The sequence below is a fragment of the Takifugu rubripes genome, chromosome 8 (genome assembly GCF_901000725.2).
Source record: "Takifugu rubripes chromosome 8, fTakRub1.2, whole genome shotgun sequence".
Taxonomy (NCBI): domain Eukaryota; kingdom Metazoa; phylum Chordata; class Actinopteri; order Tetraodontiformes; family Tetraodontidae; genus Takifugu; species Takifugu rubripes.
In genome coordinates this window covers 19,485,994-19,510,605 of record NC_042292.1, presented here as the reverse complement: position 1 = coordinate 19,510,605, position 24,612 = coordinate 19,485,994, and the positions used below count along the sequence as shown (strand labels likewise).

The 24,612-nt window shown below is 52.5% G+C and overlaps 3 protein-coding genes across 8 annotated transcripts in view; 1 reads left to right on the top strand and 2 right to left on the bottom strand.

The window, feature by feature from the left end:
• Window positions 1-7,121: 7,121 nt before the first annotated feature.
• On the bottom strand, window positions 7,122-13,801 carry LOC101062959 (phosphatidylcholine:ceramide cholinephosphotransferase 2-like). 5 transcript variants are annotated; one of them, XM_029840037.1, is made up of 7 exons: window positions 13,659-13,801; window positions 9,741-10,344; window positions 9,425-9,542; window positions 9,277-9,334; window positions 8,908-9,003; window positions 8,006-8,172; window positions 7,122-7,940 (listed from the first exon to the last, which is right to left on the bottom strand). In XM_029840037.1, exons 2-7 carry the CDS (start codon window positions 10,271-10,273, stop codon window positions 7,767-7,769), a joined length of 1,146 nt encoding a protein of 381 aa, XP_029695897.1. In that variant the 5' UTR covers window positions 10,274-10,344; window positions 13,659-13,801; the 3' UTR covers window positions 7,122-7,766. The 5 variants fall into 5 exon arrangements, with proteins under 5 accessions (XP_029695897.1, XP_029695898.1, XP_003979834.2 ...); XM_029840038.1 differs by lacking the exon at window positions 13,659-13,801 and adding an exon at window positions 11,955-11,977; XM_003979785.3 differs by lacking the exon at window positions 13,659-13,801 and adding an exon at window positions 11,306-11,828.
• Window positions 13,802-13,944: 143 nt separating this feature from the next.
• LOC115250654 (aminoacyl tRNA synthase complex-interacting multifunctional protein 1-like) lies at window positions 13,945-21,773 on the top strand. The gene is made up of 7 exons (XM_029840048.1): window positions 13,945-14,055; window positions 14,921-15,015; window positions 15,093-15,194; window positions 19,386-19,517; window positions 19,636-19,817; window positions 21,012-21,177; window positions 21,341-21,773. The coding sequence occupies exons 1-7, from the start codon at window positions 14,030-14,032 to the stop codon at window positions 21,505-21,507; spliced, it is 870 nt and encodes a 289-aa protein (XP_029695908.1). The 5' UTR covers window positions 13,945-14,029; the 3' UTR covers window positions 21,508-21,773.
• A 2,583-nt stretch (window positions 21,774-24,356) lies between these two features.
• LOC115250658 (dickkopf-related protein 2-like) overlaps window positions 24,357-24,612 on the bottom strand; it is a 1,609-nt gene continuing 1,353 nt past the window's right edge. For both annotated transcript variants that reach the window (XM_029840069.1, XM_029840070.1), the window contains exons 2-3: window positions 24,534-24,612; window positions 24,357-24,448 (exon numbers count right to left, since the gene is read on the bottom strand). The exon at window positions 24,534-24,612 is cut by the window's right edge and continues 79 nt beyond it. In XM_029840069.1, coding sequence (XP_029695929.1) covers window positions 24,433-24,448; window positions 24,534-24,612 — 95 coding nt within the window. In that variant the 3' untranslated portion in view covers window positions 24,357-24,432. The remainder of the gene's footprint in view (window positions 24,449-24,533) is intronic.

Sequence of the window (24,612 nt, the reverse complement as noted above, 5' to 3'; positions counted from 1 at the left end):
AAAGAAAGAAAACATGTTTCTCCAGCGTTGTGATGAGGACCATCAACGACTGCCCAGCAGGCCTGGACTGGTTTTTGGATCGTCCTCCAGTCGAACCAGTTCTACCATCAGCTTAAAGACGGAGCTTATTGAAAGGAAACGCTGAACACACAGAAACAACCTCGCTGAAGCTAAATGCCCCCCCCACACACACACACACTCTCTCACACACACTCTCTCTCTCACCCCCCCCCCCCACACACACACTCTCTCCCCTCCCCCCTCCCTCCCCTTCCCTCCCGCTCCCCCTCCAGGTCCAGGACCAGGACTAGGTCCAGGACCAGGACAAGGTCCAGGACCAGGACATGGACATGGACCAGGTCAAGGAAACTTTATGACAAACTAATTTTAACATTTGCAACCAGAGAATGTTCTGGCTCTGTGTAGGAACAGGAGGGGCAGAACCAGGGTACTGGGCAGCGTGAACCAGTACCCACCGACCAGCAGCAGGCAGCCGTCCACCTGACTGTGGTCTGTGCTGAGCGCCAGACTGACCAGGACCCCCAGGAACCACATCCACATCGTGCCCGTTATGGCCGTCATGGTCTGAAAAGCCCTCAGCTTGGAACCCTGGCTGGACCGGCCCCCTTGTCCGGGTTTGGGACGGATCAGAACACACAGAACGCGGAGGCTGCTCAAGGTGACGATGAGTAACGCGAAGCCCAACAACAGGAAGATGGGGAGGAACGGAAAGTTGACGGTTTCTGTCCCACCAGCGCTCCAACCCCAACACAGCAACCACACGCAGACCAGGACCAAGTTCCGGATCCTGGTTCCACCGGAACGTCTGAGCGTCAGGTAGGTGACAGGGTGGACGACGGCCAGATAGCGTTCCAAACAGGCCAGGATGTGAAGCAGAACGGGCCCAGGAAACGTGAGGAGAGAGACGTAGAAGCCCACAACCTTCATCTGCAGGAGGGCGGAGAAGCTGCCACCGAGGAAGAGGAGGAACCCTGCGACGAAGAGCAGGTCAAACAGGACCATGTTGTAGGTGAAGACGTCAGCGTGACTTGTTGGGGCAGAGGAGCGCCGCCGCCAGCGCCGCCGCCCCAGGTGCAGGACCACCACCGCCCCGGGGAGGACGATGACAGTCTTGACGATGAAGAAGGTGATGGACAGCAGAAAGGCGGGTCTGGACTGGGAGCAGTGGAAGGAGAAGGACAGCGTGTGGTTCTCCGCCATGCTGATCCTCGCCATCACCAGTGGAGACAAGTTCTTCAGCAACAACAGAGAGGTCAGAGGTCCTCAGAGGTCAGAGGGTTGGGGTTCTCCTGAACATGTCCGAAGGTCTCTGGAGCCCGGCTCTAACGCAGCGTTCCCACCTTCCCGAGCGTCGGATCGTCCCGCCAGCTGGTGGAAATGCGCCCTCCTGGTGGCCAACGCCACCAGCTCACAAGTGCTTTGCATGACCTCAAACCCACGATGGATCCTCTGCAGGCAAATCTGGCTCCATCCAGAGGTCAAAGGTCAGACAGCGAAGCTCATTCTCCAGAGGTGGAGCTCAGCCCACAGAGAAGGTCGACAGCGGGTTGGATGATGCTCTTTGTTCTGTTGGTCGGGGTGTTTGTGCTCTTTGAGTATCTCCACCTGCTGCAGAGCAATGGTCTGGAAGATCTCCTGGCTCCTCCTCTTCTCCTGGAGGATCTGTCCTGGCTCCTCCTCTTCTCCTGGAGGATCTGTCCTGGGCTCCTCCTGTTCTCCTGGAGGATCTGTCCTGGCTCCTCCTGTTCTCCTGGAGGATCTGTCCTGGGCTCCTCCTCTTCTCCTAGAGGATCTGTCCTGGCTCCTCCTCTTCTCCTGGAGGATCTGTCCTGGCTCCTCCTCTTCTCCTGGAGGATCTGTCCTGGGCTCCTCCTCTTCTCCTGGAGGATCTGTCCTGGGCTCCTCCTGTTCTCCTGGAGGATCTGTCCTGGCTCCTCCTCTTCTCCTGGAGGATCTGTCCTGGGCTCCTCCTCTTCTCCTAGAGGATCTGTCCTGGCTCCTCCTCTTCTCCTGGAGGATCTGTCCTGGCTCCTCCTCTTCTCCTGGAGGATCTGTCCTGGGCTCCTCCTCTTCTCCTGGAGGATCTGTCCTGGGCTCCTCCTGTTCTCCTGGAGGATCTGTCCTGGCTCCTCCTCTTCTCCTGGAGGATCTGTCCTGGGCTCCTCCTCTTCTCCTGGAGGATCTGTCCTGGCTCCTCCTCTTCTCCTGGAGGATCTGTCCTGGCTCCTCCTCTTCTCCTAGAGGATCTGTCCTGGCTCCTCCTCTTCTCCTGGAGGATCTGTCCTGGCTCCTCCTCTTCTCCTAGAGGATCTGTCCTGGGCTCCTCCTCTTCTCCTAGAGGATCTGTCCTGGCTCCTCCTCTTCTCCTAGAGGATCTGTCCTGGGCTCCTCCTGTTCTCCTGGAGGATCTGTCCTGGCTCCTCCTCTTCTCCTAGAGGATCTGTCCTGGGCTCCTCCTGTTCTCCTGGAGGATCTGTCCTGGCTCCTCCTGTTCTCCTGGAGGATCTGTCCTGGGCTCCTCCTCTTCTCCTAGAGGATCTGTCCTGGCTCCTCCTCTTCTCCTGGAGGATCTGTCCTGGCTCCTCCTCTTCTCCTAGAGGATCTGTCCTGGCTCCTCCTCTTCTCCTGGAGGATCTGTCCTGGCTCCTCCTGTTCTCCTGGAGGATCTGTCCTGGGCTCCTCCTGTTCTCCTGGAGGATCTGTCCTGGCTCCTCCTCTTCTCCTGGAGGATCTGTCCTGGCTCCTCCTCTTCTCCTGGAGGATCTGTCCTGGCTCCTCCTGTTCTCCTGGAGGATCTGTCCTGGCTCCTCCTCTTCTCCTGGAGGATCTGTCCTGGCTCCTCCTCTTCTCCTAGAGGATCTGTCCTGGCTCCTCCTCTTCTCCTGGAGGATCTGTCCTGGGCTCCTCCTGTTCTCCTGGAGGATCTGTCCTGGGCTCCTCCTGTTCTCCTGGAGGATCTGTCCTGGCTCCTCCTCTTCTCCTGGAGGATCTGTCCTGGCTCCTCCTCTTCTCCTGGAGGATCTGTCCTGGCTCCTCCTGCTTCTCCTGGAGGATCTGTCCTGGGCTCCTCCTGTTCTCCTGGAGGATCTGTCCTGGCTCCTCCTCTTCTCCTGGAGGATCTGTCCTGGGCTCCTCCTCTTCTCCTGGAGGATCTGTCCTGGCTCCTCCTCTTCTCCTGGAGGATCTGTCCTGGGCTCCTCCTGTTCTCCTGGAGGATCTGTCCTGGCTCCTCCTCTTCTCCTGGAGGATCTGTCCTGGGCTCCTCCTGTTCTCCTGGAGGATCTGTCCTGGGCTCCTCCTCTTCTCCTGGAGGATCTGTCCTGGCTCCTCCTCTTCTCCTGGAGGATCTGTCCTGGGCTCCTCCTCTTCTCCTGGAGGATCTGTCCTGGCTCCTCCTCTTCTCCTGGAGGATCTGTCCTGGGCTCCTCCTCTTCTCCTGGAGGATCTGTCCTGGCTCCTCCTCTTCTCCTGGAGGATCTGTCCTGGGCTCCTCCTGTTCTCCTGGAGGATCTGTCCTGGGCTCCTCCTGTTCTCCTGGAGGATCTGTCCTGGGCTCCTCCTCTTCTCCTGGAGGATCTGTCCTGGGCTCCTCCTCTTCTCCTGGAGGATCTGTCCTGGGCTCCTCCTCTTCTCCTGGAGGATCTGTCCTGGGCTCCTCCTGTTCTCCTGGAGGATCTGTCCTGGCTCCTCCTCTTCTCCTGGAGGATCTGTCCTGGCTCCTCCTCTTCTCCTAGAGGATCTGTCCTGGGCTCCTCCTCTTCTCCTAGAGGATCTGTCCTGGCTCCTCCTCTTCTCCTAGAGGATCTGTCCTGGGCTCCTCCTGTTCTCCTGGAGGATCTGTCCTGGCTCCTCCTCTTCTCCTAGAGGATCTGTCCTGGGCTCCTCCTGTTCTCCTGGAGGATCTGTCCTGGCTCCTCCTGTTCTCCTGGAGGATCTGTCCTGGGCTCCTCCTCTTCTCCTAGAGGATCTGTCCTGGCTCCTCCTCTTCTCCTGGAGGATCTGTCCTGGCTCCTCCTCTTCTCCTAGAGGATCTGTCCTGGCTCCTCCTCTTCTCCTGGAGGATCTGTCCTGGGCTCCTCCTCTTCTCCTGGAGGATCTGTCCTGGGCTCCTCCTGTTCTCCTGGAGGATCTGTCCTGGCTCCTCCTCTTCTCCTGGAGGATCTGTCCTGGCTCCTCCTCTTCTCCTGGAGGATCTGTCCTGGCTCCTCCTGTTCTCCTGGAGGATCTGTCCTGGGCTCCTCCTGTTCTCCTGGAGGATCTGTCCTGGCTCCTCCTCTTCTCCTGGAGGATCTGTCCTGGGCTCCTCCTCTTCTCCTGGAGGATCTGTCCTGGCTCCTCCTCTTCTCCTGGAGGATCTGTCCTGGGCTCCTCCTCTTCTCCTGGAGGATCTGTCCTGGCTCCTCCTCTTCTCCTGGAGGATCTGTCCTGGGCTCCTCCTCTTCTCCTGGAGGATCTGTCCTGGGCTCCTCCTGTTCTCCTGGAGGATCTGTCCTGGGCTCCTCCTGTTCTCCTGGAGGATCTGTCCTGGGCTCCTCCTGTTCTCCTGGAGGATCTGTCCTGGGCTCCTCCTCTTCTCCTGGAGGATCTGTCCTGGGCTCCTCCTCTTCTCCTGGAGGATCTGTCCTGGGCTCCTCCTCTTCTCCTGGAGGATCTGTCCTGGGCTCCTCCTGTTCTCCTGGAGGATCTGTCCTGGGCTCCTCCTCTTCTCCTGGAGGATCTGTCCTGGGCTCCTCCTCTTCTCCTGGAGGATCTGTCCTGGGCTCCTCCTCTTCTCCTGGAGGATCTGTCCTGGGCTCCTCCTGTTCTCCTGGAGGATCTGTCCTGGGCTCCTCCTCTTCTCCTGGAGGATCTGTCCTGGGCTCCTCCTCTTCTCCTGGAGGATCTGTCCTGGGCTCCTCCTGTTCTCCTGGAGGATCTGTCCTGGGCTCCTCCTCTTCTCCTGGAGGATCTGTCCTGGGCTCCAGGTCATCGGCCTGATTGATTGATGACATTCAAATCAGCTGCTTACGATCATTTGTTTATTCAAAGCAGTTTCGGGCACCTGACTCATCTCAGCATCTGGCTCCACCCTGTCTGACCTCTGCACTCTGACCTTTGACCTCAGCTGTTTTCTCCCTCAGGATTGAGGGGCGACCACGTCCAAGCATGTTCTCACATCGATGGGGTTTTACGAGCAAAGGGACATTTTGTGCTCACAACTGTGAGGCTGAGGTTGGAACTGGGTTTAGGGCAGGGCCAGGGGTCAGGGGTCAGGGGTCAGTCGGGATGGCTGGGGTCAGCAGCAGTATGTCTATAATAGTGCTCACATGTGCACGTGTAATTGTGTGTTCACGACGGTCGTGCAGTCGTGCTTCTCTCCTCACGTTCCTCTCCTCCAGGAGACCCCGCCCCCTGACAAGGGTCAGAGGTCAAGAAGTCACGAAGACTCCACCCCCTCGTTCCCCGTTCCCTCCTCACTACGTGGATGAGTGAACTCCGTCGTGCACCATGACTCCTAAAGTGATGTCTTGGTGTCGCATAATAATGATAATTATTATAATAATTAAAAGAGGCCAGGTCCATTTAATTATTTTAACCCATCAGAAATACATTCAGCGGTCATTTTATGAAGATGCAATATTTTACCCTGTAATTAACTTTATATAATCAAATGAAATATTAATGTCAATAATAATACAGTAATAATTACTTATTACCTAAAATAATTAGTGTCCCTTGACATTTTCAAGCCAAGACGTGATGGAACATTCTCTAGTCACATTCCGCTGTAGTGAAAACATTTAATAAAGCAATTTTCCATCAAAAAATGGATCCAGAGCTACTTTTCATCTTTGTAAATATTCTTTTACTGAGATTCTGTCGCCTGGTGAGGAACAGACGATTCCGAAGAGCAATTTTAAGTGAGGGGGGATCAGTGAAGACTGATTGATTTATTTATTTTACATTTATGTTGTAATATTTTAAGATGATCATATTGGTCCCCTACTGAAAAAATATTATTTCCAAAAATTTCATATATCAAACCGCACAGTAGAAATTACGTTAAAAAAATGTATCATGTGATACCGTAAAGTTAGGGCGCTCGCTTGTCCACTACTTATCGCAGTGCATTGTGGGATACATTGAGTGCACTAGATAGGGTACAGGGGGGGTTAGGACACAGCCTATGTAGGGTACAGGGGGGGTTAGGACACAGCCTAGGGTATGGGGGGGGTTAGGACACAGCCTATGTAGGCTATAGGGGGGGGGTTAGGACACAGCCTATGTAGGCTATAGGGGGGGGTTAGGACACAGCCTATGTAGGGTATAGGGGGGGTTAGGACACAGCCTGTGTAGGGTATGGGGGGGGGTTAGGACACAGCCTATGTAGGCTATAGGGGGGGGTTAGGACACAGCCTATGTAGGGTACGGGGGGGGTTAGGACACAGCCTATGTAGGGTACGGGGGGGGGTTAGGACACAGCCTATGTAGGGTACAGGGGGGGTTAGGACACAGCCTATGTAGGGTATAGGGGGGGTTATGGACACAGCCTATGTAGGGTACAGGGGGGGTTATGGACACAGCCTATGTAAGGTATAGGGGGGGGTTAGGACACAGCCTGTGTAGGGTATAGGGGGGGGTTAGGACACAGCCTATGTAGGGTATAGGGGGGGGTTAGGACACAGCCTGTGTAGGGTATAGGGGGGGGTTAGGACACAGCCTGTGTAGGGTATGGGGGGGGGGGGTTAGGACACAGCCTGTGTAGGGTATAGGGGGGGGTTAGGACACAGCCTGTGTAGGGTATAGGGGGGGGTTAGGACACAGCCTATGTAGGGTACAGGGGGGGGTTAGGACACAGCCTATGTAGGGTATAGGGGGGGTTAGGACACAGCCAAGAGTAGAACGCCACCGTACAACTCACATTCATCTCAACCTAGCTTAAATCGGACCTAGCGTAGCTGAGTCGGCAGAGATAAGCAGGTGGAGGCGGAGCCACGTCATAACTGCGCTAACATTAGCCAATGAAACACCATGAGAGCTGGCCTGAAGGGTGTGGCTGAACTTTAATGTTTGTTTTTAGTTTGCATCAACCACAGCTATAATTCAGAATTTAACAGAACTGGAACTTGAAAGTTATTTTATTTTTTATTAGCAAGTCAAACGGGATCGTTACAATTGTTACATTTGATCAACAAACGCTTGGATGCAGAATTTTGTCTCATCCTGCCCAAGCTAACAGTAGCTTCTGTTCATCTTCAAACATCGATTTGGCAGAATTTGTCGTTAGCAGCCGACGGTGACAAACGTATATAAGAGAACGTTAGCGACGTTAAACTAGACAGAATTCCAGCTTTAGCATGTGGCGGTTGTTCCATCAGATGGTGTAGCGGTGACTTTTCGCCATCCCAGCTGCTAGTTAGCATTTCTGTTCAACACAAGTTTCAGTTAGACTTTTCGCATTTCATGTTTTCGGATCAAAACTCTTCAGATGAAATAAATAAATGTGACAGTTCAAAAGTGATTTATGAACATTAACAACTAAAACAATCTATTCTGCTCTGGCGTTTTAGATTAGCACAGAAAACTTTCACTTTGACTTGTTGAGAACACTAGCCACAATGCTAGCATAGCAACAGCAGTGATCGTCAGCAATCATGACTGATTACGACATCGTTCCAAAACTCGTCTCCATCTCGGTGCGTTTATCCAGACAGAAAGCTAACCGGGCAGTTAGCTGCATGGCTAACGTGTCCAGACTGGAGGCGTCACTCGTCCCGTCCCCCCTCCACCATTCGGTACCGCTGTCTGCAGAAGGAGGGCGGAGCTAACGGCCACACGAACACCAGGGGAACCGCGGTCTGAACGTTGCGCTCCAGGAAGTTGAAGACCGGGTTCCACCACACCCTCGACAGGAAGTTACTGGGAGCCCGGCGCAACTTCTGAGACCAAAGCAGAACGGTGATCAGGACGTGACCAGAGTGTGTGAGCGTGTGTGTCCTCCTACCTGTGTGTTGGCCATGGTGTGGTACCACCAGAACAGCCTGGTGCTGGCGATGTAGCCAATCAGCACGTCGATGCTGTAATGTTCATGACCGATCAGGATGCACACGACTCCGGAGGCGCTGAGCAGCCAGCAGGACCAGTGGTACCACCACATCCAGCGGGGAGAGTCTGGAGACACCAGGAGACCCGGGTCAGAGGGCAGACCGGGTTCAGAGAGCAGGAGACCCGGTTCAGAGAGCAGGAGACCCGGTTCAGAGAGCAGGAGGCCCGGTTCAGAGAGCAGGAGGCCCGGTTCAGAGAGCTGGAGACCCGGTTCAGAGAGCTGGAGACCCGGTTCAGAGAGCAGACTGGATTCAGAGAGCTGGAGACCCGGGTCAGAGGGCAGGAGACCCGGTTCAGAGAGCAGACCGGGTTCAGAGAGCAGGAGACCCGGGTCAGAGAGCAGGAGACCCGGTTCAGAGAGCAGGAGACCCGGTTCAGAGAGCAGACCGGGTTCAGAGAGCTGGAGACCGGGTTCAGAGAGCTGGAGACCCGGTTCAGAGAGCAGGAGACCCGGTTCAGAGAGCAGACCGGGTTCAGAGAGCAGGAGGCCCGGTTCAGAGAGCAGGAGACCCGGTTCAGAGAGCAGACCGGGTTCAGAGAGCTGGAGACCGGGTTCAGAGAGCTGGAGACCCGGTTCAGAGAGCAGGAGACCCGGTTCAGAGAGCAGACTGGGTTCAGAGAGCAGGACTCCACCCACAGGACCCTGCCCAGTCCCGCCCACAGGACCCTGCCCACAGGACCCCACCCACAGGTCACCGCCCACAGGACCCCGCCCAGTCCCGCCCACAGGTCACCGCCCACAGGTCCCCGCCCACAGGTCCCCGCCCACAGGACCCCCTGGGGGGACTGGGCGGTACTCACACTCTTTGATGAACAGGTAGGACAGCGTCAGCATGACGGTGTGGCCGCTATACAGAAAGTCTCCGCACATCAGGTGAGAGCCGGTCAAGGACAAACCTGGACAGGAGAAACAAGGGTGGGCGGAGCTTCCAGGTCTGCAGTTTCACACCGTGACCAGCAGGGGAGCAAGGACGACTCAAGTGAACTTCCTGTCACGTGGGGGGTTTATGATTCCCATTAAATGACAGCTCAGCCATGTTAGCAAGGCTAAGTCCACAACGCTACTGCCCCGAGAGGCCGGGCGGGGGAAGTACAGCAGGTCTGATTACTTCAGGCTCCGCCTTCATCTTAAATCATCAGCTAATTGGTTAGCAGGTGTGTGGCCGCTACCTCCACCTGAGAGCAGCCTGAGAATCCTCCAGATCTTCCCCATCGAGTCGTTATACAGCTGCGTTGATGAGACAGAGGATGATTAGAGCCCCAGCAGGTCCCAGCAGGCCCCAGCAGGTCCCAGCAGGGGTCAAAGGTCACTACGTACCTTGGGGGCGCAGACCATGTGTTTCCCGGGAACGGGCAGCGTGGTGATGTACATGGTGATGCAGCGGTACATGTACAGAGTCCCGATCAGAAAGAAGCACCGACGTCCCACGATGGACCTGGAACAGAGACGTTACGGGCGCCACCTGAGCAGCCACGCGGGTGCTGCCCCCTAGTGGCCACAAGCAAAACGCTGCTCCGACGGGTTTAATGAGTGATCACTAATTAAAACAAGGCTAATCCGGTGATCCTAGCGCAGATGTTAGCATCCCCTGTTGGGCCGGCCCACGTGGACCTGGTCTGGCGGAGCCACCTACCTGTGTTTGAGACAGAGCCACTGGATGAGCCAGAGGCCGCACAGGATCAGCCCGTTGACCTCGGTCACCGTGAACGCCCACGGAACTCTGTCCACGTAGTCGAAGAACTTGTCGGGCAGCGGAGGACTCACAGACTTGTCGGGGACCCTCTCGTGGACCACAGTGATGACCACGGTGGTGAAGACCAGGTTGAAGAGGGCGTAGAGGAAGGCCACGCCCGTCTTCCACCACTCGGCGGGCAGGCGGCGGCCGGGCTCCTCCGGCACGCTGATCTGGACGTAGTGGCAGTGTTTCCTGAGGCCGCGGCTCAGCGAGTGGACCAGCTGGTTCTGCTGCAGGAGGCTGCTGATGTTGGCGCCCGCCGCCCGCCTCTTCCCATCCTGCTCAGAGGGGGGCGGCGAGGAGGCCAGGGGCGGCGGCTTGCCGTTGGCGACCCTCGGGGAGTGCGGAGGCGTTGGGTTGACTGTGGCCACGTCCACCTCCACGTGCACCTGGATGTCCTCACAGTCCTGGATCAGTTCTGATGCCGCCATTCTGAGATAAAGTCCAGCTTCAGGCGCCCAGGAGCCGGTTCAGGACTGGTCAGAAGATCCATCCATCCGGTCTGCAAGCAGAGGAGAAAGGCGGGGCTCAGAGTGGGCGGGGCATTGGTCAGCTGACTGCAGGACGCCGAGGCTGGAGGACGACCTTTGACCTGTGTCTGACCCTCCTGGACTGAAGTCAGAATCACTCGTGGATTATTTTCATCATCTGGAGGCTTCCAGGATGCCTGAGCAGCTGCCCCGCGACCCGGTCCCGTCCAGGACCGGGTCGCGGGGCAGCAGGTGCTCATTGTCACCATCTGGGCTCTCGGGACCTGCTGGAGGTCCTGGTTTGATGAGGCCAGCAGGACGCGACCCTGCCCAGAAAGATTAGGAACGGGCACCAGAAACAGGTCTGTGTGAACCAAGCACCTGCTCTGGTGGTCCAGAGACCAGGGCCCACACCCCCCAGCCTCCCTGGGCCGGTCTGGGCCGGGGACCGAGACAGGACAGTCCAACCCTGGACTCGGGAGGAACCAGGAACTCGGGAGTTTGGTGCTGATCATCAGATCAGTGACACCTGATCACCTGAGGGGACACACCTGCGGAACCACAGCACGTGACCGCCTCCTGCTGCTGCACTGGTCGATCCTCGAAACCGAACACAGGTGTCGCGCGCTTTTCGCGACATTTACTGCTCGCGACCGTCTACCCGCGGTCACGTGGTGCACGCGGAGTCAGGAATCCATAATCAAGTTAGGAGCACGCGGATTCAATGTTCCAAACCGGAAGCTCGGCATTAAACTCGCCTGGATGGAGTCATTATCGATCACGAATCACGCGATTTTAGTTTCTGTCGTTCTCAAACTGTGGCTGAACTTGAATAAAGTGAAACTTTTCACCATTTCCAGCTGCTCTCGCTTCTCTTCGAAGGGTTCGAAGGTGTCTGAGGGCAACGAACGCAGCGTGAGCAGGTGGAACACCTGTGGCTGCTCCCGGAAACCGTCCGTTAGCTTCAGCTTTAGCTTAAAAGTGTGGACTCACCAGATTTACGGAAAGTTTCGCGTCTCCGGCCCGGAACCTGGTTCTGTTTCGGTCAGAATTTCTTCAACTGTCGGAACGTCAACAAACAGGAAGCCGTCCGGCCGGTATCGCCACGCCCACCTGGCTCCAAATATGGGTTTTCCGGATTCCTGCAGGTTTCGCGGTCCGCGGACTCGTTGCTGTTCGGGTATTTCCGTCGATGGGAGCGGTTTGACGACAGAGCGGGTCGACGTTAAAACATTTCATTTTTGATTTGATCCATTTTGAAGCACTTTTAATCGGGTCTCGGTGAGCCACCACAGGTGATCAGCAACACTCGCGTCTGTCCTCAGGTGAACAGCGCCGCCTATCGGACAGCAGGGGGCGACATAGGCCGTCTGTCTGGCCTTCAAAGGCACGCGCTAGATTCCGGAACTTTGATCTTCTCAGAGGTTTGAATCATAAAGGGATCTACTAGGTTGTCTGTAGATTCTCAATCACCCAGGTCATTGTGTCCAAGGTAGTTTTCTCTGTCAACTGGACTGTTTCTTCTCTTGAAGACGTTTCTCCTTCTATCCAGGAGGCTTCTTCAGTTCTGACATCGCTGGGGAGAGAGCTTGAATATAGAGCCCCTGTGGACCATTAGCATGCTAATGATCTGGGTGGTCACCTGAGAGTCGTTAGCAGGGTCGTTGGTCGGGTCGTTCACCTAGTTTCTGTTGAGGTGTCTCCCCTTTGTCTGCTGGGTCACATGGTGATGAGTCACTGGGTCTCCTGGAATGGTGTGAACGTTTGGTTTGTTGGAAGGAGTGGAGGACTGCATTGTTATGAGTGACAGGAAGTGCCTCAGGCCACCACCTCTGTTTAAGGATGGTTTCTCCAGTTTGACATGGATGCTTCCTTGACCCCCCTCTCAGACCAGTGGTCTTCTCTGGCCAGTACCCGTACTGGGCTGTCCTGGAGGAGCGCCCACTCTCCTTTAGGAGTAGGTGGACCTGCTGAGTCCTGACCTGAAGAGGTGGCGCGTCTGTGTTGTGCCGTTCTTCTGTGGAGAGGTTGTTTGGTTCCCCAATGTTCCTCACGTTCCTCCTGGTGCTGCACAGCATAAACAACATGACTTTGTTTTTCAAGCTCTCTCCCCAGCGATTTCAGAGCTGAAGAACCTTCTGGACAGAAGGAGAAACGTCTTCAAGAGAACAAACCCAGTCCAGTTGACAGAGAAAACTACCTTGGATCTACTAGGTTACGGAACCTCGTATGAGTCTGAGCTCTGGCCGCTTTTAATTTACAAGTTTTTACATCTAAAAACTAGAAAGAAAACAAAAAAGCTCAGACCTCCGATTAATAATTACAGTAGATCTCTGATCGCTGATCACTGACCTCTGATCGCTGATCACTGATCTCTGATCGCTGATCACTGATCGCTGATCGCTGATCGCTGATCTCTGACCTCTGATCGCTGATCACTGATCTCTGATCGCTGATCGCTGATCGCTGATCGCTGATCTCTGATCGCTGATCGCTGATCGCTGATCGCTGATCGCTGACCTCTGATCGCTGATCGCTGATCGCTGATCGCTGATCTCTGACCTCTGATCTCTGATCACTGATCTCTGATCGCTGATCGCTGATCTCTGACCTCTGATCTCTGATCGCTGATCGCTGATCGCTGACCTCTGATCGCTGATCACTGATCTCTGATCTCTGATCGCTGATCTCTGATCTCTGATCGCTGATCGCTGATCGCTGATCTCTGACCTCTGATCGCTGATCACTGATCTCTGATCGCTGATCGCTGATCGCTGATCGCTGATCTCTGATCGCTGATCGCTGATCGCTGATCGCTGATCTCTGATCGCTGACCTCTGACCTCTGACCGCTGATCGCTGATCTCTGACCTCTGACCTCTGATCACTGATCTCTGATCGCTGATCGCTGATCGCTGATCTCTGACCTCTGATCTCTGATCGCTGATCGCTGATCGCTGACCTCTGATCTCTGATCGCTGATCACTGATCTCTGATCGCTGATCGCTGATCGCTGATCTCTGATCTCTGATCGCTGATCTCTGATCTCTGATCGCTGATCTCTGATCGCTGATCACTGATCTCTGATCGCTGATCGCTGATCGCTGATCGCTGATCTCTGATCTCTGATCTCTGATCGCTGATCGCTGATCTCTGATCACTGACCTCTGATTTCTGATCACTGACCTCTGACCTCTGATGTCTGATCTCTGATCTCTGATCGCTGATCTCTGATCACTGACCTCTGATCTCTGATCACTGATCACTGATCACTGACCTCTGATCTCTGATGTCTGATCTCTGATCGCTGATCTCTGATCACTGACCTCTGATTTCTGATCACTGACCTCTGACCTCTGATGTCTGATCTCTGATCACTGATTCCGCTGAGCGAATCGAGGCACCCTGACACATGGTGTTCCTTGGTTCAACGTCACCTGACCACAGGTGAACCACGTGGTGTCTGTTCAATCCTGAACCAGCAACCAGCTGATCAGATCATTCTGAAACCAACAATAAATCAAATCTGGTTTAAATGAGTGAAAGTTTTGATGTGAAAAATCAGAAACAAGCAAAACACAACTGAACAGTGACTTTTCAAAAGGGGGCGGGGTTTGACCTTTGACCTGCAGTCACCGAGATGGATGCAGACAGCTGACGTCCAGGCTGCAGGCGGACCGGCGGACACGGGACACGGGACACGGGACACGGCGCTAACATGGACAAGAGTCTGTTCGACCCCGGGTAGGCGAGCCGCCGTGTTTGTGTGTGTGTGTGTTTGTTTGTTTTTGTGTGTGTTTGTGTGTTTGTTTACAGCTGCATGATTGTGAAAGAGTCTCGTTCCTGAAATCTGATGTGATCAAAAGTTGAGGTGACTCGTGGAACTGTTGTTATCAGGAGTTGCTCAGAATCCTTTGATCTTCTGGAGTTTCCAACTAAAGATCAACTTTATAATGTTGCAACTTTAATTGGACACTTCAAAGGAATTCTGATACAGAGCAACTGATGCTAAAAATAGAACGGAGCTGAGACCCTGGAACAGCTGCTGTGTGTGTATGAGTGTGTGTGTGAGTGAGAGTCTGTGTGTGTGTGAGAGAGTCTGTGTGTGTGTGTGTGTGAGTGAGAGTCTGTGTGTGTGTGTGTATGAGTGTGTGTGTGAGTGAGAGTCTGTGTGTGTGTGTGTGTGAGTGAGAGTCTGTGTGTGTGTGTGTGTGAGTGAGAGTCTGTGTGTGTGTGAGAGAGTCTGTGTGTGTGAGTGTGTGTGTGTGAGTGAGAGTCTGTGTGTGTGTGTGTATGAGTGTGTGTGTGAGTGAGAGTCTGTGTGTGTGTGAGAGAGTCTGTGTGTGTGTGTGTGTGTGTGTGCGTGTGTGTGTATGTGTGTGTGTGAGAGGCAGGGAGGTCATGTGACCTCAGACTCTCCTGGGCAGACAGGAAGTGAAGCAGACGATCACTGATCGATCACTGTGAAAACAGTGATCGATCAGTGATCGATCAGTGATCACTGTGATCGATCAGTGATCACTGTGATCGATCAGTGATCACTAGATCGATCAGTGATCACTAGATCGATCAGTGATCGCTAGATCCTCAGACTCTGTGTGTCGGCCAGTCTGACAGCAGCTGTGAAGAAGCTCCACCCACAGGACGGCGAGCAGATCCTGGAGTACCTGAGGACGCAGGCGCTGCTGAGCCAGGAGAAAGCACGTAAGGGTGGCGCCCGGCAGCAGGACACGCCCCCAACGCCTCGTGTTGGGGGCGTGTCCTCATGGCGCCTGTTTCAGTCCTGCAGGCGTCACTCAGAGACCAGAAGAAGCTGCTGGTGGAGAACGGCAAACTGAAGAGGGACATCGAGCAGCTCCGGACCCAGCTGCAGAGGAGACGCAGTAAGGCCTTCAGAACCTTCAGAACCTTCAGAACCTTAGACCCTTCAGAACCTTCAGAACCTTCAGAACCTCAGAACCTCAGAACCTTAGACCCTTCAGAACCTTCAGAACCTTCAGAACCTTCAGACCCTTCAGAACCTTAGACCCTTCAGAACCTTCAGAACCTTCAGAACCTTCAGAACCTTAGACCCTTCAGAACCTTCAGAACCTCAGACCCTTCAGAACCTTCAGAACCTTAGACCCTTCAGAACCTTCAGAACCTTCAGAACCTTCAGAACCTTCAGACCCTTCAGAACCTTAGACCCTTCAGAACCTTCAGAACCTTCAGAACCTTAGACCCTTCAGAACCTCAGAACCTTCAGAACCTTAGACCCTTCAGAACCTTCAGAACCTTCAGAACCTTCAGAACCTTAGACCCTTCAGAACCTTCAGAACCTCAGACCCTTCAGAACCTTCAGAACCTTAGACCCTTAGACCCTTCAGAACCTTCAGAACCTTCAGAACCTTCAGACCCTTCAGAACCTTAGACCCTTCAGAACCTTCAGAACCTTCAGAACCTTCAGAACCTCAGACCCTTCAGAACCTTCAGAACCTTCAGAACCTTCAGACCCTTCAGAACCTTAGACCCTTCAGAACCTTCAGAACCTTCAGAACCTTCAGAACCTTAGACCCTTCAGAACCTTCAGAACCTCAGACCCTTCAGAACCTTCAGAACCTTAGACCCTTCAGAACCTTCAGAACCTTCAGAACCTTCAGACCCTTCAGAACCTTAGACCCTTCAGAACCTTCAGAACCTTAGACCCTTCAGAACCTCAGAACCTTCAGAACCTTAGACCCTTCAGAACCTTCAGAACCTTCAGAACCTTCAGAACCTTAGACCCTTCAGAACCTTCAAAACCTTAGACCCTTCAGAACCTTCAGACCCTTCAGAACCTTAGACCCTTCAGAACCTTCAGAACCTTCAGAACCATAGACCCTTCAGACCCTCAGACCCTTCAGAACCTTCAGAACCTTCAGAACCTTCAGACCCTTAGACCCTTCAGAACCTTCAGAACCTTCAGAACCTTCAGACCCTTCAGAACCTTAGACCCTTCAGACCCTTCAGAACCTTCAGAACCTTAGACCCTTAGTAACCTTAGACCCTTAGACCTTCAGACCCTCAGAACCTCAGACCCTTCAGAACCTTCAGAACCTTAGACCCTTCAGAACCTTCAGAACCTTCAGAACCTTCAGACCCTTCAGAACCTTAGACCCTTCAGAACCTTCAGAACCTTCAGAACCTTCAGAACCTTAGACCCTTCAGAACCTTCAGAACCTCAGACCCTTCAGAACCTTCAGAACCTTAGACCCTTCAGAACCTTCAGAACCTTCAGAACCTTCAGAACCTTCAGACCCTTCAGAACCTTAGACCCTTCAGAACCTTCAGAACCTTCAGAACCTTAGACCCTTCAGAACCTCAGAACCTTCAGAACCTTAGACCCTTCAGAACCTTCAGAACCTTCAGAACCTTCAGAACCTTAGACCCTTCAGAACCTTCAGAACCTCAGACCCTTCAGAACCTTCAGAACCTTAGACCCTTAGACCCTTCAGAACCTTCAGAACCTTCAGAACCTTCAGACCCTTCAGAACCTTAGACCCTTCAGAACCTTCAGAACCTTCAGAACCTTCAGAACCTCAGAACCTTAGACCCTTCAGAACCTTCAGAACCTTCAGAACCTTCAGACCCTTCAGAACCTTAGACCCTTCAGAACCTTCAGAACCTTCAGAACCTTAGACCCTTCAGAACCTTCAGAACCTCAGACCCTTCAGAACCTTCAGAACCTTAGACCCTTCAGAACCTTCAGAACCTTCAGAACCTTCAGACCCTTCAGAACCTTAGACCCTTCAGAACCTTCAGAACCTTAGACCCTTCAGAACCTCAGAACCTTCAGAACCTTAGACCCTTCAGAACCTTCAGAACCTTCAGAACCTTCAGAACCTTAGACCCTTCAGAACCTTCAAAACCTTAGACCCTTCAGAACCTTCAGACCCTTCAGAACCTTAGACCCTTCAGAACCTTCAGAACCTTCAGAACCATAGACCCTTCAGACCCTCAGACCCTTCAGAACCTTCAGAACCTTCAGAACCTTCAGACCCTTAGACCCTTCAGAACCTTCAGAACCTTCAGAACCTTCAGACCCTTCAGAACCTTAGACCCTTCAGACCCTTCAGAACCTTCAGAACCTTAGACCCTTAGTAACCTTAGACCCTTAGACCTTCAGACCCTCAGAACCTCAGACCCTTCAGAACCTTAGACCCTTCAGAACCTTCAGACCCTTCAGAACCTTAGACCCTTCAGACCCTCAGAACCTCAGACCCTTCAGAACCTTCAGAACCTTAGACCCTTCAGAACCTCAGACCCTTCAGAACCTTCAGACCCTTCAGAACCTCAGACCCTTCAGACCCTTCAGAACCTTCAGAACCTTAGACCCTTCAGACCCTCAGAACCTTCAGAACCTTAGACCCTTCAGAACCTTAGACCCTTCAGAACCTTCAGAACCTTCAGAACCTTCAGAACCTTAGACCCTTCAGACCCTTCAGAACCTTCAGAACCTTCAGAACCTTAGACCCTTCAGAACCTTCAGACCCTTCAGACCCTTCAGAACCTTAGACCCTTCAGAACCTTCAGAACCTTCAGAACCTTAGACCCTTCAGAACCTCAGAACCTTCAGAACCTTAGACCCTTCAGAACCTTCAGAACCTTAGACCCTTCAGAACCTTAGACCCTTCAGAACCTTCAAAACCTTAGACCCTTCAGAACCTTCAGACCCTTCAGAACCTTAGACCCTTCAGAACCTTCAGAACCTTCAGAACCATAGACCCTTCAGACCCTCAGACCTTCAGAACCTTCAGAACCTTCAGAACCTTCAGACCCTTCAGACCCTTAGACCCTTCAGAACCTTAGACCCTTCAGAACCTTCAGAACCTTCAGAACCTTAGACCCTTCAGAACCTTCAGACCCTTCAGACCCTTCAGAACCTTAGACCCTTCAGAACCTTCAGAACCTTAGACCCTTAGGAACCTTAGACCCTTAGACCCTTAGACCTTCAGACCCTCAGAACCTCAGACCCTTCAGAACCTTCAGAACCTTCAGAACCTTCAGAACCTTAGACCCTTCAGAACCTTCAGACCCTTCAGAACCTTAGACCCTTCAGACCCTCAGAACCTCAGACCCTTCAGAACCTTCAGAACCTTAGACCCTTCAGAACCTCAGACCCTTCAGAACCTTCAGACCCTTCAGAACCTCAGACCCTTCAGACCCTTCAGAACCTTCAGAACCTTAGACCCTTCAGACCCTCAGAACCTTCAGAACCTTAGACCCTTCAGAACCATAGACCCTTCAGAACCTTCAGAACCTTCAGAACCTTAGAACCTTCAGAACCTTCAGAACCTTAGACCCTTCAGAACCTTCAGAACCTTCAGAACCTTAGACCCTTCAGAACCTTCAGACCCTTCAGACCCTTCAGAACCTCAGACCCTTCAGACCCTTCAGAACCTTCAGACCCTTCAGAACCTCAGACCCTTCAGAACCTTCAGAACCTTAGACCCTTCAGAACCTTCAGAACCTTAGACCCTTAGGAACCTTAGACCCTTAGACCTTCAGACCCTCAGAACCTCAGACCCTTCAGAACCTTCAGAACCTTCAGAACCTTAGACCCTTCAGAACCTTCAGAACCTTCAGACCCTTCAGAACCTTAGACCCTTCAGACCCTCAGAACCTCAGACCCTTCAGAACCTTCAGAACCTTAGACCCTTCAGAACCTTCAGAACCTTCAGACCCTTCAGAACCTCAGACCCTTCAGAACCTTCAGAACCTTCAGAACCTTAGACCCTTCAGACCCTCAGAACCTTCAGAACCTTAGACCCTTCAGAACCTTAGACCCTTCAGAACCTTCAGAACCTTAGACCCTTCAGAACCTTCAGAACCTTCAGAACCTTAGACCCTTCAGAACCTTCAGACCCTTCAGAACCTCAGACCCTTCAGAACCTTCAGACCCTTCAGAACCTTCAGAACCTTCAGAACCTTAGACCCTTCAGAACCTTCAGAACCTTCAGAACCTTAGACCCTTCAGAACCTCAGACCCTTCAGAACCTTCAGAACCTTAGACCCTTCAGAACCTTCACCCTAACCTCTGTCCATGTCTCTTCCAGCCAAAGCTCTGTTGGCTCCGCCTCCTCCAAAAGTCACACATGTCAATCAGCCGTCATCCCAAAGAGCCACCTGTTCTCCACAGGAGCCCGGAGAACCACAGAACCAGAGGAGGAGGAGAGGGGAGGAAAAAGGTGAGGAAGGAAGGAAGGAAGGAAGGAAGGAAGGAAGGAAGGAAGGAAGGAAGGAAGGAAGGAAGGAAGGAATGAATGAATGAATGAATGAATGTGAACTTTTTTCTGTCTCCTGCAGCTCTCGCCATGGAGGCGGAGCCAAAGCTTGATGTGTCACGACTGGACCTGCGAGTGGGTCAGATCGTCGGCGCTCGGCGCCACCCACAGGTCGCGACCCTGTCGGTCCAGGAAGTGGACGTTGGGGAGAAGGTCCCCCGAACGGTGGTGAGGTCACACCGAGAGAAGCCCCACCTGGAGCAGGTGAGGCTCCGCCCCTCCATCCATCCATCATCCATCATCCATCATCCATTCATCATCCATCCATCATCCAACCATCATCCATCCATCATCCATCCATCCATCATCCATCCATCCATCATCCATCCATCATCCAACCATCATCCATCCATCCATCATCCATCATCCATCCATCATCCAACCATCATCCATCCATCATCCAACCATCATCCATCCATCATCCATTCATCATCCAACCATCATCCATCCATCATCCATCCATCATCCAACCCATCATCCATCCATCATCCATCCATCATCCAACCATCATCCAACCATCATCCATCCATCATCCAACCATCATCCAACCATCATCCAACCATCATCCATCCATCATCCATCCATCATCCATCCATCATCCAACCATCATCCATCCATCATCCATCCATCATCCAACCATCATCCATCCATCATCCAACCATCATCCATCCATCATCCAACCATCATCCATTCATCCATCATCCAATCATCATCCATCCATCATCCAACCATCATCCATCCATCCATCATCCATCCATCATCATCCATCCATCATCCAACCATCATCCATTCATCCATCATCCAACCATCATCCATTCATCCATCATCCATCCATCATCCATCCATCATCCATCCATCCATCATCCATTCATCCATCATCCAACCATCATCCATTCATCCATCCATCATCCAACCATCATCCATCCATCATCCATCCATCATCCATTCATCCATCATCCATCCAACCATCATCCATCCATCATCCATCCATCATCCAACCATCATCCATCCATCATCCATCCAACCATCATCCATCCATCATCCATCCAACCATCATCCATCCATCAATCATCCAACCATCATCCATCATCATCCATCCATCCATCCATCATCCATCCATTCATCATCCATCCATCATCCATCCATCCATCTATCATCCATCCATCATCCAACCATCATCCATCATCCATCCACCATCATCCAACCATCATCCATCCATCATCCAACCATCATCCATCCATCATCATCCATCCATCCAACCATCATCCATCCATCATCCATCCAACCATCATCCATCCATCATCCATCCATCATCCATCCATCAATCATCCATCCATCTTGTTGAATGATGTCATCTTTTGTCAACGTTCACCTTTAAATAAAGTTTTTCGTCGTCAGGGAGATTTCGCCATCTTTCTCTGCAACGTGAAGGCCTCTAAGAAAAGGGGCGTGGCCTCACAGGCTCGGATTCTCCGCTGTTGGAGCTCTGATGACGTCACCGAGCTACTGGTCCCGCCCACTGGCTCGAGTCCAGGGGACAGAGTGACCTTCCTCAACTATCCTGGTAACCATGGTTACAGGGTTCAACCCAATCCTCCAGTTTAGAATGAGAACAGTGAGACCAAGAACATCAAAGAATGTTGATTGGCTGAAAACAGTTGCTGTTGTTGTTAGATGGTTCCCATGACAACCTGAAAAGACCTGATCCGCCCTCTCTGTGTCCACAGGTGAACCAGACAAGGAGCTCCAGTCCAAGCAGAGGATCTGGGAGGTCCTTCAGCCGGACATGCAGGTGGACGGCAGGGGCGTGGCCAAGTACAAAGGCTGCGGCTTTGAAGTGAAGGGGAAGGGGCTGTGCAGGGCGCCGTCCCTGACCGACTGCATCATCAGGTAGAGCCACGAGGGAGGAGCCTGTTAGCTCACGAGGGAGGAGCCTGTTAGAGCTGTTAGCTCTGATAGCACTGTTAGCCCTGATAGCACTGTTAGCTCTGATAGCACTGTTAGCTCTGATAGCACTGTTAGAGCTGTTAGCTCTGATAGCGCTGTTAGAGCTGTTAGCCCTGTTAGCGCTGTTAGTGCCGAAAATCGTTTTACTTTCTGATAAATATGATAAATGAGTCAAATTTCAACACTGAGATTTTAAACATTTTGACCATTTCAAACAAATGTAAACATGAATAAAAGAGAAGAAAAATCCTCGTTCTGAATTAGAATTCCTGTGGTGAAACGTTCGTCTATATTCAATCAAGTTCTCTTATTTGATTTTCCTGTTCACACCTGGGGGGGCGGGGCTCTGATCAGCGGCAGTTCCATTTAGCTAGCACGCTTGCTAGTGAGCTACGTGGGGAAGAATAACATCAAAGACTGAAAGATGAGTCACAGACTCAACAATTGGAACAATTGGACCAATCAGAGCTTCCCCTCACAGCTCCGCCCACTCTGGCACCCAGCAGTAGATTCCGGGTCAACGTGTTGGTGGCGCTGAGGCAACAGAACCTGACCTCACGCTGCTTTATTCCAGTCACAGAATTCCGCTCCCTCTTCGGGAACGTCGCCCCTTCACCAGGGTGAGCTCAGGGTTAGGCTGGGACCTTCAGGAGGCCCAGGTGCCCCTCAGGAACCGTGGCCAGGGCGGCCCCTCACCACGCAGGAGGGGCCCTAACCCTAACCCTCTACCAGGTCTGCCCCCACAGTCTGTCCACAGCTACAGCAACTACATTAACAACAGCAACTACAGCAACAACAGCAACTACAGCAGCTACAGCAACTACAGCAGCTACATTAACTACAGCAACTACAGCAGCTACATTAACTACAGCAACTACAGCAGCTACATTAACTACATTAACAACAGCAACTACAGCAGCTACATTAACTACATTAACAACAGCAACTACAGCAGCTACATTAACTACAGCAACTACAGCAGCTACATTAACTACATTAACAACAGCAACTACAGCAGCTACATTAACTACAGCAGCTACATTAACTACATTAACAACAGCAACTACATTAACAACAGCAACTACAGCAGCTACAGCAACTACAGCAGCTACATTAACTACAGCAACTACAGCAGCTACATTAACTACATTAACAACAGCAACTACAGCAGCTACATTAACTACATTAACAACAGCAACTACAGCAGCTACATTAACTACAGCAACTACAGCAGCTACATTAACTACATTAACAACAGCAACTACAGCAGCTACATTAACTACAGCAGCTACATTAACTACAGCAACTACAGCAGCTACATTCACTACATTAACAACAGCAACTACAGCAGCTACATTAACTACATTAACAACAGCAACTACATTAACTACATTAACAACAGCAACTACAGCAGCTACATTAACTACAGCAACTACAGCAGCTACATTAACTACATTAACAACAGCAACTACAGCAGCTACATTAACTACAGCAACTACAGCAGCTACATTCACTACATTAACAACAGCAACTACAGCAGCTACATTAACTACATTAACAACAGCAACTACAGCAGCTACATTAACTACAGCAACTACAGCAGCTACATTAACTACAGCAACTACAGCAGCTACATTAACAACAGCAACTACAGCAGCTACATTAACTACAGCAACTACAGCAGCTACATTAACAACAGCAACTACAGCAGCTACATTAACTACAGCAACTACAGCAGCTACATTAACTACAGCAACTACAGCAGCTACAGCAGCTACATTAACTACAGCAACTACAGCACTACATTAACAACAGCAACTACAGCAGCTACATTAACTACAGCAACTACAGCAGCTACATTAACTACAGCAACTACAGCAGCTATATTAAATGAACTCTGACGAAGACAAGAAAGAGACGTAATAAATGAAACCTTTTATTTTGCTAGCGTAGCGGTGCTAAACATTAGGACAAGCTAGCGCGAGTTAGCGTCTGCGCTGCATGTTTAGTGACATGAATGTTGTCTGAACTCATTACACGACAGTGATGCTGAATAAACTGCTCGACGTTCCGGCTCTGAACTGGTGGCCAATTCCAACATTCCAACATTCCAACATTCCCGGTTGGGATCTGGACCTGCTGCCGTTGGTGTCAAAGGGGGTCAAACCGCATTTGGAAGCGGTTTCAGCTCGTCTGGACACACCAGAGGAAACAGGATCGGTTTCACGTCTTTGTGTTGCGCGTCTGAAAGCAGCGCGACAGGAAGCTCGTTAGCATTGAGCTCGTTAGCATTGAGCTCGTTAGCATTGAGCTCCAGTTCTGGGGGACGAGGCGGGAGCAGGACTCCAGTCCTCCGTCTCTCCGCCCTGCTTGCGTCCGATTGTCCTCTAGCTTCTCTGGCACACGTGGAGGCGTGTCTTCCCCGCTGAGGTGTGTGGGGGGGGGCGTGTCTCGCTGGCGACCTCTTGACCTTTGATTTGAGCTCCGATGACGAGCGACGCCAGATTCTCGCAGCGTCCGGCAGCCGAGGCCGTGGGCGCAGGGGCAGCCTCTGGAACAGCTCCAGGGGGCGGCGGCCCCCGTGGCGCCGGCGTGTGCACACCTGCCCCTCCTGCAACACGGGCTTACAGATGTGGGTCCAGAAGTGGCGAGCGCAGCACAGCCCGGCGGAGCAGCGGCCCGAGCCCAGGCAGCCGTCGCCCACACCGACCTGGAGACACGCAGCCCACCTCAGCGTTAGCGTTCCTTCAACAGATCAAAGCACAAACATCGAATGGCGGCGGCGCCGTTACCTGCCGGCGCCCTGACGTCCGTCCTCCTCCCCCCCCGGCGAGGACTCGTCCCCCCGTCCAGGTCTGGACTGATGGCAGATTCAGGACTGCAGACGTCTGAGGGACAGAGCGGCTGTTAGCTTTGTTAGCGCTGTTAGCTGCCGTCGTCTTGTAGCATCGTTGATATGAAGACACATCTTACTGCGTGCTACAGTGGTTGCCCGGGCAACACATGCCATCCCGGTGGCACCGCCTCCTCCTCCTGCGGCACATTTGGCAGC